Source organism: Lissotriton helveticus, chromosome 3_1 (assembly GCF_964261635.1).
Source record: "Lissotriton helveticus chromosome 3_1, aLisHel1.1, whole genome shotgun sequence".
Taxonomy (NCBI): domain Eukaryota; kingdom Metazoa; phylum Chordata; class Amphibia; order Caudata; family Salamandridae; genus Lissotriton; species Lissotriton helveticus.
The window spans coordinates 92,425,409-92,439,848 of record NC_136061.1 but is presented as its reverse complement, the minus strand read 5'-3'; the positions used below and the strand labels follow the sequence as shown (position 1 = coordinate 92,439,848).

Here is a 14,440-nt window from a genome sequence, read left to right as displayed (position 1 = left end):
TGACCCTTCCCCGCTCCCTGCCGCTGCTCCCCTGCGGCCCCGCCCCCTTCTTTAGTCTGTACCCCGATCCTCTTCCCCGCGCCACCCCGCTCCCGCCTCCCAGCTGCTCCTCCCTCCCACTGCGCCATTTATGGAGGAGTCCACTCGTACGCGCAGCGGACACGCCGATTGTGCGCCAAAGGCAAGCCCATCTGCGCCCGTCCGCGCCTGGCCCGCTCCCAGCGCCAGGACCCCTGGCCACCGACCATGCCAGCCCACACGACAGACCTACGACGCCACCACCCTCAACGCACTCAAACCCGACCGGAACCTCGCCTGCTACCAAGCCACCCCAAAACGCATCCACGAACCCTTCACCTGCCAAGCCTGCAAGTTCACCTGCCTCCTGACCTGCACCGCACCAGAAAGACCAGGCACCAGCAACAACCACCTGAAGTGCATCCTGCTCAACACCCGCTCCGTCCACAGACACGCCGTCTAACTCTGGAACCTGCTCGAAACAACATCACCAGACGTCGCCTTCCTCAAGGGAACCTGGATGAACGCCTCCTCAGCGCCCGACATCGCCATAGCCATCCCGGACGGATACAAGATCACCCGGAGGGACCGCGTCAACCAGACCGGAGGAGGCATCGCCATCGTCCACAGGAACACCATCCGCATCACGACCAACTCCGACGACACCTTCACCACCGCCGAGCACCTCCACTTCCAGATACACACCGACCCCAAGACCACCCTCGGAGGCACCCTCATCTACAGACCCCCGGGACCACGCACACAATTCAGCGAAGACATCGCAGACTTCATCAGCCCGCACGCCCTCCCCTCCGCTGACTACATCCTCCTAGGGGACCTCAACTTCCACCTGGAGAACAACAAGGACTGCAACACCGCCGCCCTGCTGGATAACCTCGCCAACCTCTGACTCAAGCAACTGGTGAACACCCCCACCCACTACGCCGGCCACACGCTTGACCCCGTCTTCTCCTCCAGCAAGCACATCTCCTTCAGCCACTCCATCGGACTTCATTGGACAGACCACAGCTGCGTCCACTTCAGCTTCAGAAGAACCACGGCCCACCACCACCACCCGCAACAGGATCCTCGCAGAAACTGGAGCAAGATCACCGCCGACCAGCTCACCACCTCCCTCAGCCAGAACCCTCCCGCCAGCGCAACGGACCCCAACTAAGCAGCCCGCACCTTCACGCAGTGGATCACCAACTGCGCCGACGACCTTGCACCACTGAAGAACCCCCCCAGCAGACCCGGCAGCAAGAAAGCCTCCTGGTTTACCGAGGAACTCAAAACATCAAAGAAACACTGCCGCAACCTTGAAAAAGCCTGGCGCCACGACCAAACCACAGAAAATATGACTGCCCTTGTTAGACGGGGACCTGGAGGGTCGGCCGAGCACAAGGGGAGAGGCCTCCGGTGAGGGCCGTCTCCAGCGATCGTACAGACAAGTAACTTCCCCCCCACAGATGGACACCACACGAAGATCAGATTAACACCCTTTATAGGCAATTCTTGAAGTAAGGTAGTACGATACAAGGAGGTCAGGACACGATGATCCTCTCAATTCTAGTCTCTAGTAGGGAAAGGGGGTAGCGGGACAGTCTTGGTACCTACTGGTACTGAGGTGAAACGGTGGTAGCTCACAATCCTCGAGCTCGGCGTTCGGACGGGTCGGACCGCGGCAGCGCCAGCAGGTCCCGAAGAGGTCGTAGGTGGCAACGGGCCGCGGCAGCGCCAGCAGGTCCCAACGAGGATGACGGTTACAACGGGCCGCGGCAGCGCCAGCAGGTCCCCCTAGGATGGAAGTTGCAACGGGCCGCGGCAGCGCCGGCAGGTCCCACGAGGATGAAGGTTGCAGAAGGCCGCGGCAGCGCCAGCAGGCAGGACGATAGTTCACAAGGCAGGGCTGCGTCAGCGCCAGCAGTCCGTCAAGGATGAGTTCTTCTCGGTGTCTCTCGACTCCAGGATACGACTGCCTTCCTGTTCTGGGGCTGCCTCAGTTATAGGTCTGGTGCCCTTTGATGTCCGGACCCTCGCACTGGGAGGTCGGGAGGTCCAGGATGAGGGAGTCCAGACACCCAGCAGGGGGGTGGAGCCAGCACCCGGGGAGGCTGGGGGCGATCGGCACCTGGCGGGGGAGAGCCATCGACACTTCTTTCTCCCATTAACCTGCCAAGTGGTCCGTTCACCTCCTGGGTGGATGGTGGTGCCGGGATGTCGGGGCCTGGCCAGGCCCAGGGTTGGGGTCGAGCTGAGGCCACGCGGCCGCGTGGTGCAGTGTCCAAGATGGCGGCTGGGCCGGGCAATGGGGCTGACGGGGGCCCGGGCCCGTGGCACAGAGATATCCGGGAGCAGGCGTCCCGGAGGGGACGGGGTGCGGGTTGCTTCTGCGAGTAGCCCCCGGAGGGCCGGTGTCTGGGCCCTGTCATGCGGGGAGGGAGCGAGCCCTTCGTGGGGCCTGTCCAACATGCGTCCCCCCCAGCTGAAGGCGGGGAGAGTCACCCATCCTCTTGGGGACTTTCCTCGTCGAGGCGGAAAAAGCGGGACAGGCCATCCGCGTTGGCGTGGTCTTGGCCAGGGCGATGCTCCACAGTGAAGTCCATCCCCTGCAGGGAGATGGACCATCGCAATAGTTTGGGGTTCTCCCCCCGCATTTGCATTAGCCATTGCAGGGGCCGATGATCTGTTTGTACCCGGAAGTGGGTTCCGAAGAGGTAAGGCCGGAGCTTCTTGAGGGCCCATACTACTGCGAAGGCCTCTCGCTCAATGGTGCTCCAGCGCTGTTCTCGGGGCAGGAGGCGTCTGCTGATGAAGGCCACTGGTTGGTCGACTCCCTCGGGGTTCAGTTGGGAGAGGACGGCCCCAATGCCATGGTCTGAGGCATCAGTCTGGACGATGAACTCACGGCTGTAGTCGGGGGCCTGGAGCACCGGGGCGGTGCACATGGCGGCCCTCAGCCTCTCGAAGGCCGCTTGACAGTCGGGAGTCCAGTTGACTGTTTTTGGGTTGGTCTTGGATGTGAGTGCCGTGAGGGGCCCCACAATGCTGCCATAGTCCTTCACGAACCGCCGATAGTATCCGGTGAGCCCCAAGAAGGCTCGGACCTCGGTTTGGGTTACGGGGGGGCGCCAGGACTGGATGGCAGCGATCTTGAGCTGGAGGGGGGCCACCAGACCGCTCCCCACTTGGTGTCCGAGGTAGGTCACGGACCCCTGGCCGATTTGGCACTTGCTGGCCTTGATTGTGAGGCCGGCTTGTTGGAGGGCCTGCAGGACCCCTCGGAGGTGGCGGAGGTGGTCTGACCAGTGGCGGCTATACACCGCGATGTCGTCCAGGTATGCGGCGCTGAACTCTTCGAGGCCCGCCAATACCTGGTTCACAAGTCGTTGAAACGTGGCTGGAGCGTTTTTCATGCCGAATGGCATCACTCTGAAATGGTAGTGTCCATCCGGGGTGGAGAAAGCGGATCGTTCTTGTGCCCTGGGGGGGAGGCCGATCTGCCAGTAGCCCGACGTCAGGTTGAAGATGCTGAGGTAGCGGGCCGCCCCCATGCGGTCAACTAGTTCGTCGGCTCGGGGGATGGGGTGAGCGTCGGTTCGGGTGACAGCGTTCAGACCCCGATAGTCGACGCAGAACCGGAGCTCGGGTGTGGTGCCCGGGGCCGCAGCTTTGGGGACCAGTACAACCGGACTGGCCCAGGGGCTGTCCGAGGGTTCGATGACTCCGAGTGCGAGCATCTTGGAGACTTCTTCTTGGATGCAGGTGCGTACCCGATCTGGTACTCGGTACGGCCGGTGTCGGATAGGAGGACTGTTGCCAGTGTCCACGTCGTGCAGGCACCAGGGGGTGACCCCGGGTGTGAGGGAGAATAGGCTTGCAAATTGCAGCAGGAGGGCCCGACAGTCTTGGCGCTGCTCCGGGGTCAGGGCCTCGGAGAGTTGGACCCCGTCCACTGAACCATCTTTTTCCCCGGTCCCCAGTAGGTCAGGGAGGGGCTCGGAGTCCTCTTCCGCTCCACTGTCTGTGGCCATCAGCAGGCTGAGCTCCGAGCGCACGAAGTGGGGTTTGAGTCTGTTGGCGTGGAGGACCCGGAGGGGGTTCCGGGGGGATTCCATGTCGATGAGGTAGGTGACGGGGCTCTTACGCTCGATCACCTTGAAGGGCCCCGTCCACTTGTCCTGTAAGGCACAAGGTTCGATGGGGGACATCACCCATACCTGCTGGCCAGGCTCGAATTCGATGGAGGAGGCATGTTGATCGTACCACTTCTTCATGTCCTCCTGACTGGCCTCAAGATTGGCTTTGGCGATCTCTCTGAATCGCCGGGTCTGATTACGGAGGGTCAGGAGGTACTTGTAGACGTCTGGAGGGGTCTTCAGGGGGGCCATTTCCCACTCTTCTTTAACTAGGCTGAGAGGCCCGCGAACAGGGTGTCCGTACAGGAGTTCGAAGGGGCTGAAGCCGAGGGACTTCTGGGGGACTTCTCGGTAGGCGAAGAGGAGGCACGGTAGTAGCACGTCCCACTGGCGGCGTAGGGGTTCTTCCAGCCCCATGATCATCCCCTTGAGAGTGGGGTTGAATCGCTCGACCAGTCCGTTTCCTTGCGGGTGATAGGGGGTTGTGAATCGGTAGGTGACTCCGCACTGTTGCCATAGGGATTTCATATATTTTGAAATAAAGTTCGTGCCCCTGTCGCTGACGACTTCCCTGGGGAAGCCCACTCGAGAGAAGATCCCCATTAAGGCTCGACCTACCACTGGTGCTGTTACAGTTCGAAGGGGAACCGCCTCAGGATAGCGGGTGGCGTGGTCCACCAGGACCAGGATGAATCGATGCCCTTGTGCTGTTCGGGGGTCCAGGGGCCCCACAATGTCTATTCCCACCCTTTCGAACGGGGTGGTCACAACGGGGAATGGTTGCAGAGGTGCCTTGAGTTTGCGGCCGCTCTTCCCGCTGGCCTGGCAGGTCGGGCAGGACCGGCAGTGGTTGGAGACGTCATTTCTCATTTTCGGCCAGTAAAAGTGAGTCACCAGGCGGTTGTATGTTTTGTCTTGCCCCAAGTGTCCAGCCAGGGGGACATCATGGGCCAAGTTCAAAAGGAAGTCTCTGAAGCGGAGGGGCACCACCAGCACTCGACTGGCCCCCAGCTCCGCTATTCTTTGTTCGCTGTACAGTAGGTCATTGTCCCAATAGATCCAGTGGGCCCCTGCGGTGTCTCCTGCGCTCTGGGCGAGCGCTTGCTGTCGCAGTCCCTCGAGGGAGGGACATGTCTTTTGCTCTTGCCGGAATTGTTCTTGGGTGGGCCCCCCTTCCTGACGCCACTGAGCCAGGTCCGGAAGGTCTTGGGGCTGAGCGGGCTCTTCTGGGGTTTGTTCCGGGGTGTCGGTAGGGATGGAGTCTCCCTCTGGAGCGATCGGGGGAGGAGGTGCTGGCCATTCGGGTTCTTCAGATCTAGGGATGGTGTCGGCGGCCATGGACCGGGTTGTTACGCACGCCCAGCCCGGGAGGCCTAACATCCCCAGGTGCTCTCTTCTTTCAACGGCTGCCCACGGGGAACTCTCGAGATCGTTCCCCAGGAGGCAGTCCACGGGGGCATCGTCGCGGACAGTCACTTTTAGCATACCGGACACTCCTCCCCATTCGAAGGGGACGCAGGCCATCCGGCACAGGCTCTCCGAATTGTCGGCCGATCGGACGGGGCAAAGAACGTTTGGCAGGATTTGTTCTGGGGTCACCAGGTGACAACGGACGGCCGTCACACTGGCCCCTGTGTCACGCAGGGCTTCGGCCTTACGCCCATTTATGTACACCCACTGGCTGTATTTCCTGGTGTTGGCTGGTAGGGGAGCCCGCGGGATCAGGTCTCTTCCCCCTAGGCAGGCCAGGGTCATGGCGGCAGGTTCCCACTCGGGCGGCTCCTGCTCGTACTCTTCAGGCTCTTCGGAGACTTGCTCTTCTCCTAGGGCGGCGGCAGCCACCTGGCGGGGCCCGGGGGTCTGGTTCTTTGGGCAGGTCGAGTCACTGGCATAGTGGCCGACTCGCTGGCATTGATGACACGTAACGTTGGCTCGGAACCCCGGGCGCATCGGGGGGTTGCCCCGGCCGGCCGGGGGCGGGGTGTTGTTTGCGGGAGCCGCCGGGACGGCGTCTCTGCCCCGGCCCTGTCCTCCTCCTCCTCCTCGGGGACGATGATGACCTTGGTTGGTTCTGTTCTGCTCGTTTGGCCCACTCCAGGTCACTCGGGTGCTCTCCCACCGGTCAGCCTCGGCGGCGAGCTGCCGGGGGTCAGTCAATTTACTGTCGAGGAGGTGCTGCCTGAGCTCGACGAAGCAGTTGTTGGAGAGGTGCTCCCACACAATGAGGTTGAAGAGCTGTTCGTAGGTTGTTACGTTGCTACCCTTGATCCAACCCTCGAAGGCTCGGCTGAAATAGTTCACATATTCTATCCAGGTGGTACCCGGGATTCGGGTGCAGTTGCGGAACCTCTGGCGGTACATCTCGGGCGTCAGCCCATATTGACTGAGGAGGGCGGCCTTCATGTGGTCATAGGACGTCATTTGATGGTCCGGAAGCTGCAGCAGGGCATCACGGCCTTCATTGACGAATCTCCCCCATAGACCGGCTCCCCAGTCACTTCGAGCGATCCGGTGGGCAGTCATGGCGATCTCGTAGGCCTTGAACCACTGCTGTATGTCGTCGTTCCGATAATATTCCCGGACCACATCTTTGGGGATGTGGACCTTCTGTTCGGTAGTACCTGGGGGGCGCGGTTGCTCGGGCACCCCTAGGTCTTTGTTCTGTTTGCGCACCTCTATCTCCGCTAGCTTGCACTCGTGTTCGTATGCCAGTCTTTTTTCTTCGAGTTCTCTCTGTCTCTGCTTTTCCTCTCGCTCTTCTTGGAGCCGTAAGTGTTCTAAGTTCATCTTTTGTTCTGCCAGTTTCAATTCTCCGTCTAATTTGAGCCGTGCCAACTCTAACTCGTGTAGTCTATTTTTCTCTCGTTCTCGGATCTCTTCCCGGGAGAGATCGGTTCTCCTTTCTTCCGTCAGAGTGGTGTTTGCCTCCGAGGCTTCGGGGTCCGGCGGTATTCGTCTCTGCCCAGGATTCTAGGGCGTGTTTGAAGTCCTCTTTCGTGCTCAGGCCGGTGGTAGCAATGCCTAGTTCTATGCAAAATTGTTTTAGCTCTCGGTGGTTGTACTCTTCCAGTTTTTCCATCTGGAATTTCTCTGCAGATCCGCTCTCTCTGGTCGTCATTGTGGATTAGTCGTAGGGTGAGTTACTCTCTGTACGGTTACGCGTTGGTTCGGATCGTGCCGCTGGCCACCAATGTTAGACGGGGACCTGGAGGGTCGGCCGAGCACAAGGGGAGAGGCCTCCGGTGAGGGCCGTCTCCAGCGATCGTACAGACAAGTAACTTCCCCCCCACAGATGGACACCACACGAAGATCAGATTAACACCCTTTATAGGCAATTCTTGAAGTAAGGTAGTACGATACAAGGAGGTCAGGACACGATGATCCTCTCAATTCTAGTCTCTAGTAGGGAAAGGGGGTAGCGGGACAGTCTTGGTACCTACTGGTACTGAGGTGAAACGGTGGTAGCTCACAATCCTCGAGCACGGCGTTCGGACGGGTCGGACCGCGGCAGCGCCAGCAGGTCCCGAAGAGGTCGTAGGTGGCAACGGGCCGCGGCAGCGCCAGCAGGTCCCAACGAGGATGACGGTTACAACGGGCCGCGGCAGCGCCAGCAGGTCCCCCTAGGATGGAAGTTGCAACGGGCCGCGGCAGCGCCGGCAGGTCCCACGGGGATGAAGGTTGCAGAAGGCCGCGGCAGCGCCAGCAGGCAGGACGATAGTTCACAAGGCAGGGCTGCGGCAGCGCCAGCAGTCCGTCAAGGATGAGTTCTTCTCGGTGTCTCTCGACTCCAGGATACAACTGCCTTCCTGTTCTGGGGCTGCCTCAGTTATAGGTCTGGCGCCCTTTGATGTCCGGACCCTCGCACTGGGAGGTCGGGAGGTCCGGGATGAGGGAGTCCAGACACCCAGCAGGGGGGTGGAGCCAGCACCCGGGGAGGCTGGGGGCGATCGGCACCTGGCGGGGGAGAGCCATCGACACTTCTTTCTCCCATTAACCTGCCAAGTGGTCCGTTCACCTCCTGGGTGGATGGTGGTGCCGGGATGTCGGGGCCTGGCCAGGCCCAGGGTTGGGGTCGAGCTGAGGCCACGCGGCCGCGTGGTGCAGTGTCCAAGATGGCGGCTGGGCCGGGCAATGGGGCTGACGGGGGCCCGGGCCCGTGGCACAGAGATATCCGGGAGCAGGCGTCCCGGAGGGGACGGGGTGCGGGTTGCTTCTGCGAGTAGCCCCCGGAGGGCCGGTGTCTGGGCCCTGTCATGCGGGGCGGGAGCGAGCCCTTCGTGGGGCCTGTCCAACAGCCCTCAAGAACGCCACCCGCAAACACCACCAGCTGATCCGCACCACCAAAAGGACAACATTCAAAAAACGACTGGACAACAACACCCACAACAGCAAGGAACTCTTCAGCATCGTCAAAGAGTTCTCCAACCCCAACGCCGGAAACGACATCACACCCTCGCAAGACCTCTGCGACTCACTCGCCACCTTCTTCCACCGCAAGATCGCCGACATATACAACAGCTTCGGCGCACAGACCACGCACCCAACCACTGAACCAATGCCCCCCACCACCACCCTCTGCAACTGGACCCCGGTCTGCACCGAAGACACCACCCGTACGATGAACACCATCCACTCTGGATCACCTACCGACCCCTGCCCCCAACACGTCTTCAACAAGGCCGACTCCGTCATCGCACCCCAACTCCGGGACATCAACATCTCCTTCAACACCGCCACTTTCCCGGAGAGCTGGAAGCACGCCGAGCTCAGCGCCCTCCTGAAGAAACCAACCGCGGACCCCACCGACCTCAGGAACTTCCGCCCCATCTCGCTCCTCCCTTTTCCTGCCAAAGTCATCGAGAAGACCGTCAGCAAACAGCTTGCCGCCTTCCTCGAGACAAATGGTTCCCTCGACCCTTCGCAGTCCGGCTTCCGAGCCAACCACAGCACCGAAACAGCCCTCATCGCAGCCACCGACGACATCAGATCCCTGCTCGACAACGGGGAAACAGCGGCCCTCATCCTCCTGGACCTCTCTGCAGCATTCGACACTGTCTGCCACCGCACCCTAGTACAGCGCCTCAGCAACATCGGAATCCAAGAGAAGGCACTGAAGTGGATCATCTCGTTCCTCGCCGGAAGAACCCAGAGAGTCCGCCTCCCCCCGTTCAGATCCGAGGCCACCGAAGTCATCTGCGGCGTACGACAAGGATCCTCACTCAGCCCCACCCTCTTCAACGTCTACATGAGCCCCCTCGCAGCCATCGCACGCCAACACAACCTTAACATCATCTCCTACGCCGACGACACCCAGCTGATCCTCTCCCTCACCTACGACCCCGCCACCGCCAGAGCCAGCCTACATGAAGGGATGAAAGACGTCGCCGAGTGGATGAAGAACAGCCGCCTGAAACTGAACTCAGACAAGACGGAAGTCTTCATTCTGGGATCATCGCCCTCTGCCTGGGACGACTCCTGGTGGCCCCCTGCCCTGGGCACCACCCCCAAGCCAACGGACCACGCACGAAACCTGGGCTTCATCCTGGACTCCTCCCTCTCGATGACCTGACAAGTCAACGCCGTATCGTCATCGTGCTTCAACACCTTGCGCATGCTCCGTAAGATCTTCCGATGGATCCCCACCGAAACCAGGAAGACAGTCACCCAGGCACTCGTCACCAGCCGACTGGAATACGGGAACACCCTCTACGCGGGAACCACTGCCAAACTACAGAAAAGACTCCAGCGCATACAGAACGCCTCCGCACAACTCATCCTGGACATCCCTCGCCGCAGCCACATCTCTACCCACCTGAGAGACCTGCACTGGCTCCCCGTCAACAAGAGGATCACGTTCAGACTCCTCACCCACGCACACAAGGCTCTCCACGACATGGGCCCGAAATACCTCAACAACCGCCTCACTTTCTACACGCCCACCCGCCAGCTACGATCGGCCAACCTCGCCCTCGCCACCGTACCACGCATTCGCAGAGCCACCGCGGGAGGAAGATCCTTCTCCTACCTGGCGGCCAAGACATGGAACTCCCTCCCCATCCACCTACGGCTGACCCAGGACCACCTCTTCTTCAGGAAACCACTCAAGACCTGGCTTTTCGAGCATTGACAAACCCCTCCCCCCAGCGCCTTGAGACCCTACTGGGTGAGTAGCGCGCTATACAAATACTGTTGATTGATTGATTGATTGAGTGGTTGAAAATGCCAGATAAGATATGGAAAATTGTCAGTGTGCATGAGACTACAAAGTATGTGTGACAACGGGAAATCGTAAGTTGCTGACAAAATATCCATAGTGTCCTTGCTAAGCATGATCACTAGAGATCATTGTTCAGATTTCTATGGCTTCCTACCAGGCACATTAAACATCATTAAACGTCAAAACAGTAGTCATGGACACATATAACTTCAGGAATCAACAAAAACCTTCATAACCGAAAATCAGCAAATTTAAAATCATTTTTTATTACCTTACCTGGGAACAGAGGTCTGAATAACATCATTCGTGACAAGTCCTGGTCGGCTAATAGTAGATGCTGGGTGGACAATGGTAGCTGCAGCAGGCGGAGTGATTAGTATAAAACAGCTGAATTCGTTGTAATTATTGCAGCATTGTTTTTTTTGGCAGCAGCCAACCAGGTCCCTATTCATATTGATGTTATATATCAACAAAGTATGTTTCATTGGCTATGCGGATCTGCAAGATCAGGGAGTATCTTTATGACATCTGTGCTCTAAAACCTAAAGTGTACAGCCACCTCGTAGCTGTGACTTTAGAGTATAAGCTGCACTGTGCCCTAGAGCGCTGGAATGTTCAGAGGTCAGTTGGAGACAGTGGAGTACTTCAGGGCCAGTAATGGCTGTTAAAGGCCTTATGCTCCAACATTCTAGTGTTTGTTTTTCTGTTTCTGCCAGTTTGTTAGAATTTTTTTTCTATCACTGAATAGGATGTTCTAATAGACTTTTAGTTCTTCCTCGTGATCTACTGGCCGATAGACCCTTGGCCTTGATGTAGGCACTAGTCTGCGGTTGGGCACTTACCTTGAGCTCAGAGCCATTAACAACCGTTCTAGCCCTCAGCAGCAGGGTATGGTCTGGAGTAGTTACCCAGTGCACCCGAACGTATGCCAGAGGCTGGAATATGTGCAGTATGAAGTGTACTAGAAAGGAGTACAGTAGATCTGTACCATCGGCTAATCCCCCAGAGTTTAGGCATGAACTAAAATCTGTACAGTCAACAGCTACACAAGAGTCCCGTGATCATATGCTAAGGTCTGCTCCGTCACCGACTTGCACTATAAACTAGAAGTTCTCTAAGAGGATGTTATGAGCTGAAATATATGCAGTTACCCAGTGCAGCTGAAAGTTAACCCAAGAGCTAATGTGTGTGCAGTCAGTGCACCACAAATTGGCCTTGAGCTGGACTCTGTGTAGTCACTCAGTTGAGGCCATAGGGCAGATCATAGCCATTGCACAAAGCACCAGATTTTATGTGCAACTAGAGTTGGTGCAGTCTTGCCATAGGTATACCCGGTATTTAGAATGTGTAGTCACCCAATTTATTTATTTATTTATTTATTTTGAAAGTTTTATATAGCGCGAACAAGATCTTTGCAGATATCAGAGCGCTTTACAAAGGCAAGGGGTAAGTGAGTGGTAGGGTAGGTACACGAGGGCGCATAGGTAGGTAAGTCAATATATCCTCGGACATCAGCTGGCCTATGTGCAGTCACCTAATACGTCAATAACACAAATATCCTCTTGGGGTTGGACAGAGCTCATTAAAAAGGGATTGGACGGGATAAACTATAAGAAAATTGTACCTGGTGTTGGACAAAGCTGAAATGAAAAAACGGTTATACATTATAAAAATTGGATGTTTACAATAAACAATATTGAGGTAAAAGTTGAGCATCTCCATGGTCATGTCATCTTGAACAGCATTTGTATTTCTTTACAGAGGAAAATGAGAAGCTCCTCCTCCGAAGAGGCGATGAAGATGTGGAAGACAAGAAAGTTGTAGTGAAAATTGAAGTTCCAGACGAAGACCCAGACATTCCTGTTTCCCCTCCCGCACCTGCCCCGCCACCTCCTGTACCACCACCTTTGCTAACACCGATGACGGTCATTCCACTTCCCGTTGTCAGCAGTGTGCCCCCACCGGCCGTCCATCCCACAATGTCTGCTTCTCTAGTCCACCGGAACCCGCCAGTGGTTAGCTCTTCTGGTATCTGCAAGGAATTGTCTATTGCACCAGTCATCCAAAGGCCTGGTGGGCCTGCTGCTCCGGATCTGAAAACCAGCATGCCAACGGTCAGTAGCCCCAAGTTGCTGCATCAATACCCGTCTCCAGTACTTGCCATCTCTCAGCACCACGTGGTCCAACCTATACAACCACAGCCGCAACAGCCCCATCTGCAACAACAGGTGCCGCCATCCCAGCTCAGTGCTCTCAGGCTGGCTCCTTCAGAGGATTCGAAACCTAATGACCAGAAGAGGAGGCCTGGAGGGTAAGTGCACCAAGCTGTTTTTTTTTTTTTTTATAAAGAAGGCTTTCAGTGCCTACTTTAAATCTGAGAGAGTCATGTTCATTTTGATAAATGTCTTTGGGGGCCAATGGAAGTTCTGCTTTTTCCAGGTCAAAATATTGTGCTGATTTGTCCATTTGTAAACAATGTTAAAAACAAGATCTTGCTGTTTTATCCTTCCTTCTCTTTCCACAGCATTGGGATGTGGTTTATAGTCGACTCAGGGTAGTGGGCTCTTTGTTCGCTGAAAGTCTCAGTTTAATGTATTTTGCGTTTTCTAGCATGCATTTGGCTGTTCCGGTGCCCTTTGAACAAGGTTTAAGAGTTCCGAATATGCAATCACCTATTCCTTGTGTGTGATGGTGTCTTCAGTCGGTAAATGATCGCCTACGTGTCTCTAACTAGATCAGTCAGTGAACTTTAGAAAACACGTTTATAAGAAAGTGAGTGATGCACATTGTAAAGAGAATTGGCTCATGGCCTTCTGCTGAAAAAAACAAAGAAAAAAGCGCAAAATTGGCAATAGATAATATTTACAAACGATATGTTTTACGTGCTTGTCTGTGTGTCCATCCTCCTTGCTTTATATAATTTTACATTTTTAAATTACACATGACTTTTCAATCTGGTGATTAGATTCTTGGTGCTGATGCATGATGCAGTTGTAATGGCACTGTAGCTGTGGTACAAGACTGAGACGCGCCACGCCGGTGGCACAGAGTCACTGGAACAAAGATATGACGGGGAGCAGTGTGGGAACATGTAATTTTTATCATGCTGGACAGCAGTTTTAATCCAGAGGCATTTCATGTGGGTCCAGAAAAGACAGATGGATATGCGCCAGACCTTCATTCAGATTATCTAGATTTGATACATGCAGAACCAATTCCCTTATTGTAAAGTTATCTTGGGAATCTTAAGAAATGTGGCCCACATTGTCCTACGTTTTACAAATATGCCCTAGAGAATTTTATGTATTTACAACACACACACACGCGTGAGTCTGTGGTGGTTGCCCAAACAGATTGCATTTGCTAAATGTACTATGCAGAATAGTTCAGCGGGTAGATCGGTCACTGCTAACTGGCTGGACATGTTTGTTCGAATTTAGGGCGAAAGGACTGAACTTTTTGTTTCGGCAGGCTTGTCGAGTGTCCTGCGGTTCAGCTGCTTCACATGCAGCTGTACTGCTGTAGGAATATTAATTGCCATCAACAGGCAGATGCTTGTAAGTCCGATTCCAAAGAGGTAGTAAAAACATTAATTAATAGAGGTAGGGGATATTTACAGCCATCCACTATGGTAAATAAAGAATCCGCTCTGAGGTCTCTGTTACTGATCATGAAGAAACATGGAGCATTTCCAGTTTTGAGCTTCACGTTTAGTCTAACCTGCCCTTCAAGGGTGTTCTCTAAATCCCTAGGAAAAGTAGCTTTTCTTTCTTGGCTTCTCTGGACGATTTGCAATAAACGCCCTGCAGGCCCAAGAAACAAGGCAAGAGTTGTGTGGCATAGTGAATCTGCTTGAAGCCTTAATTTTCTCAATCCTCTTTCAATTTGATCCATCTCTAGAAACTGGCCTAGTAATATAGGAGAAAATATAGATTTCTCAACCAGACACAGAGGTGACTGTAATCCTAGGAAGTGCCCGGCTTCCTTTTGTCAGGGCTTAATGGATACAAGCCAGATTCCACGGGAACGAAGATAAATCCCCTGAACCTCCAGAAAACAGTACCAA

The 14,440-nt window shown here is 55.8% G+C and overlaps 1 protein-coding gene and 1 long non-coding RNA gene across 3 annotated transcripts in view; one reads left to right on the top strand and one right to left on the bottom strand.

Moving 5' to 3' along the window:
• MNT (MAX network transcriptional repressor) overlaps nucleotides 1–14,440 on the top strand; it is a 183,659-nt gene that overhangs the window by 50,731 nt on the left and 118,488 nt on the right. For both annotated transcript variants that reach the window (XM_078679303.1, XM_078679304.1), the window contains exon 2: nucleotides 12,136–12,685. In XM_078679303.1, the coding sequence (XP_078535429.1) occupies nucleotides 12,136–12,685 (550 nt within the window). The remainder of the gene's footprint in view (nucleotides 1–12,135; nucleotides 12,686–14,440) is intronic.
• The window catches only part of LOC144822148 (uncharacterized), a 175,591-nt gene that overhangs the window by 78,663 nt on the left and 82,488 nt on the right, over nucleotides 1–14,440 (bottom strand). The window lies entirely within an intron of this gene.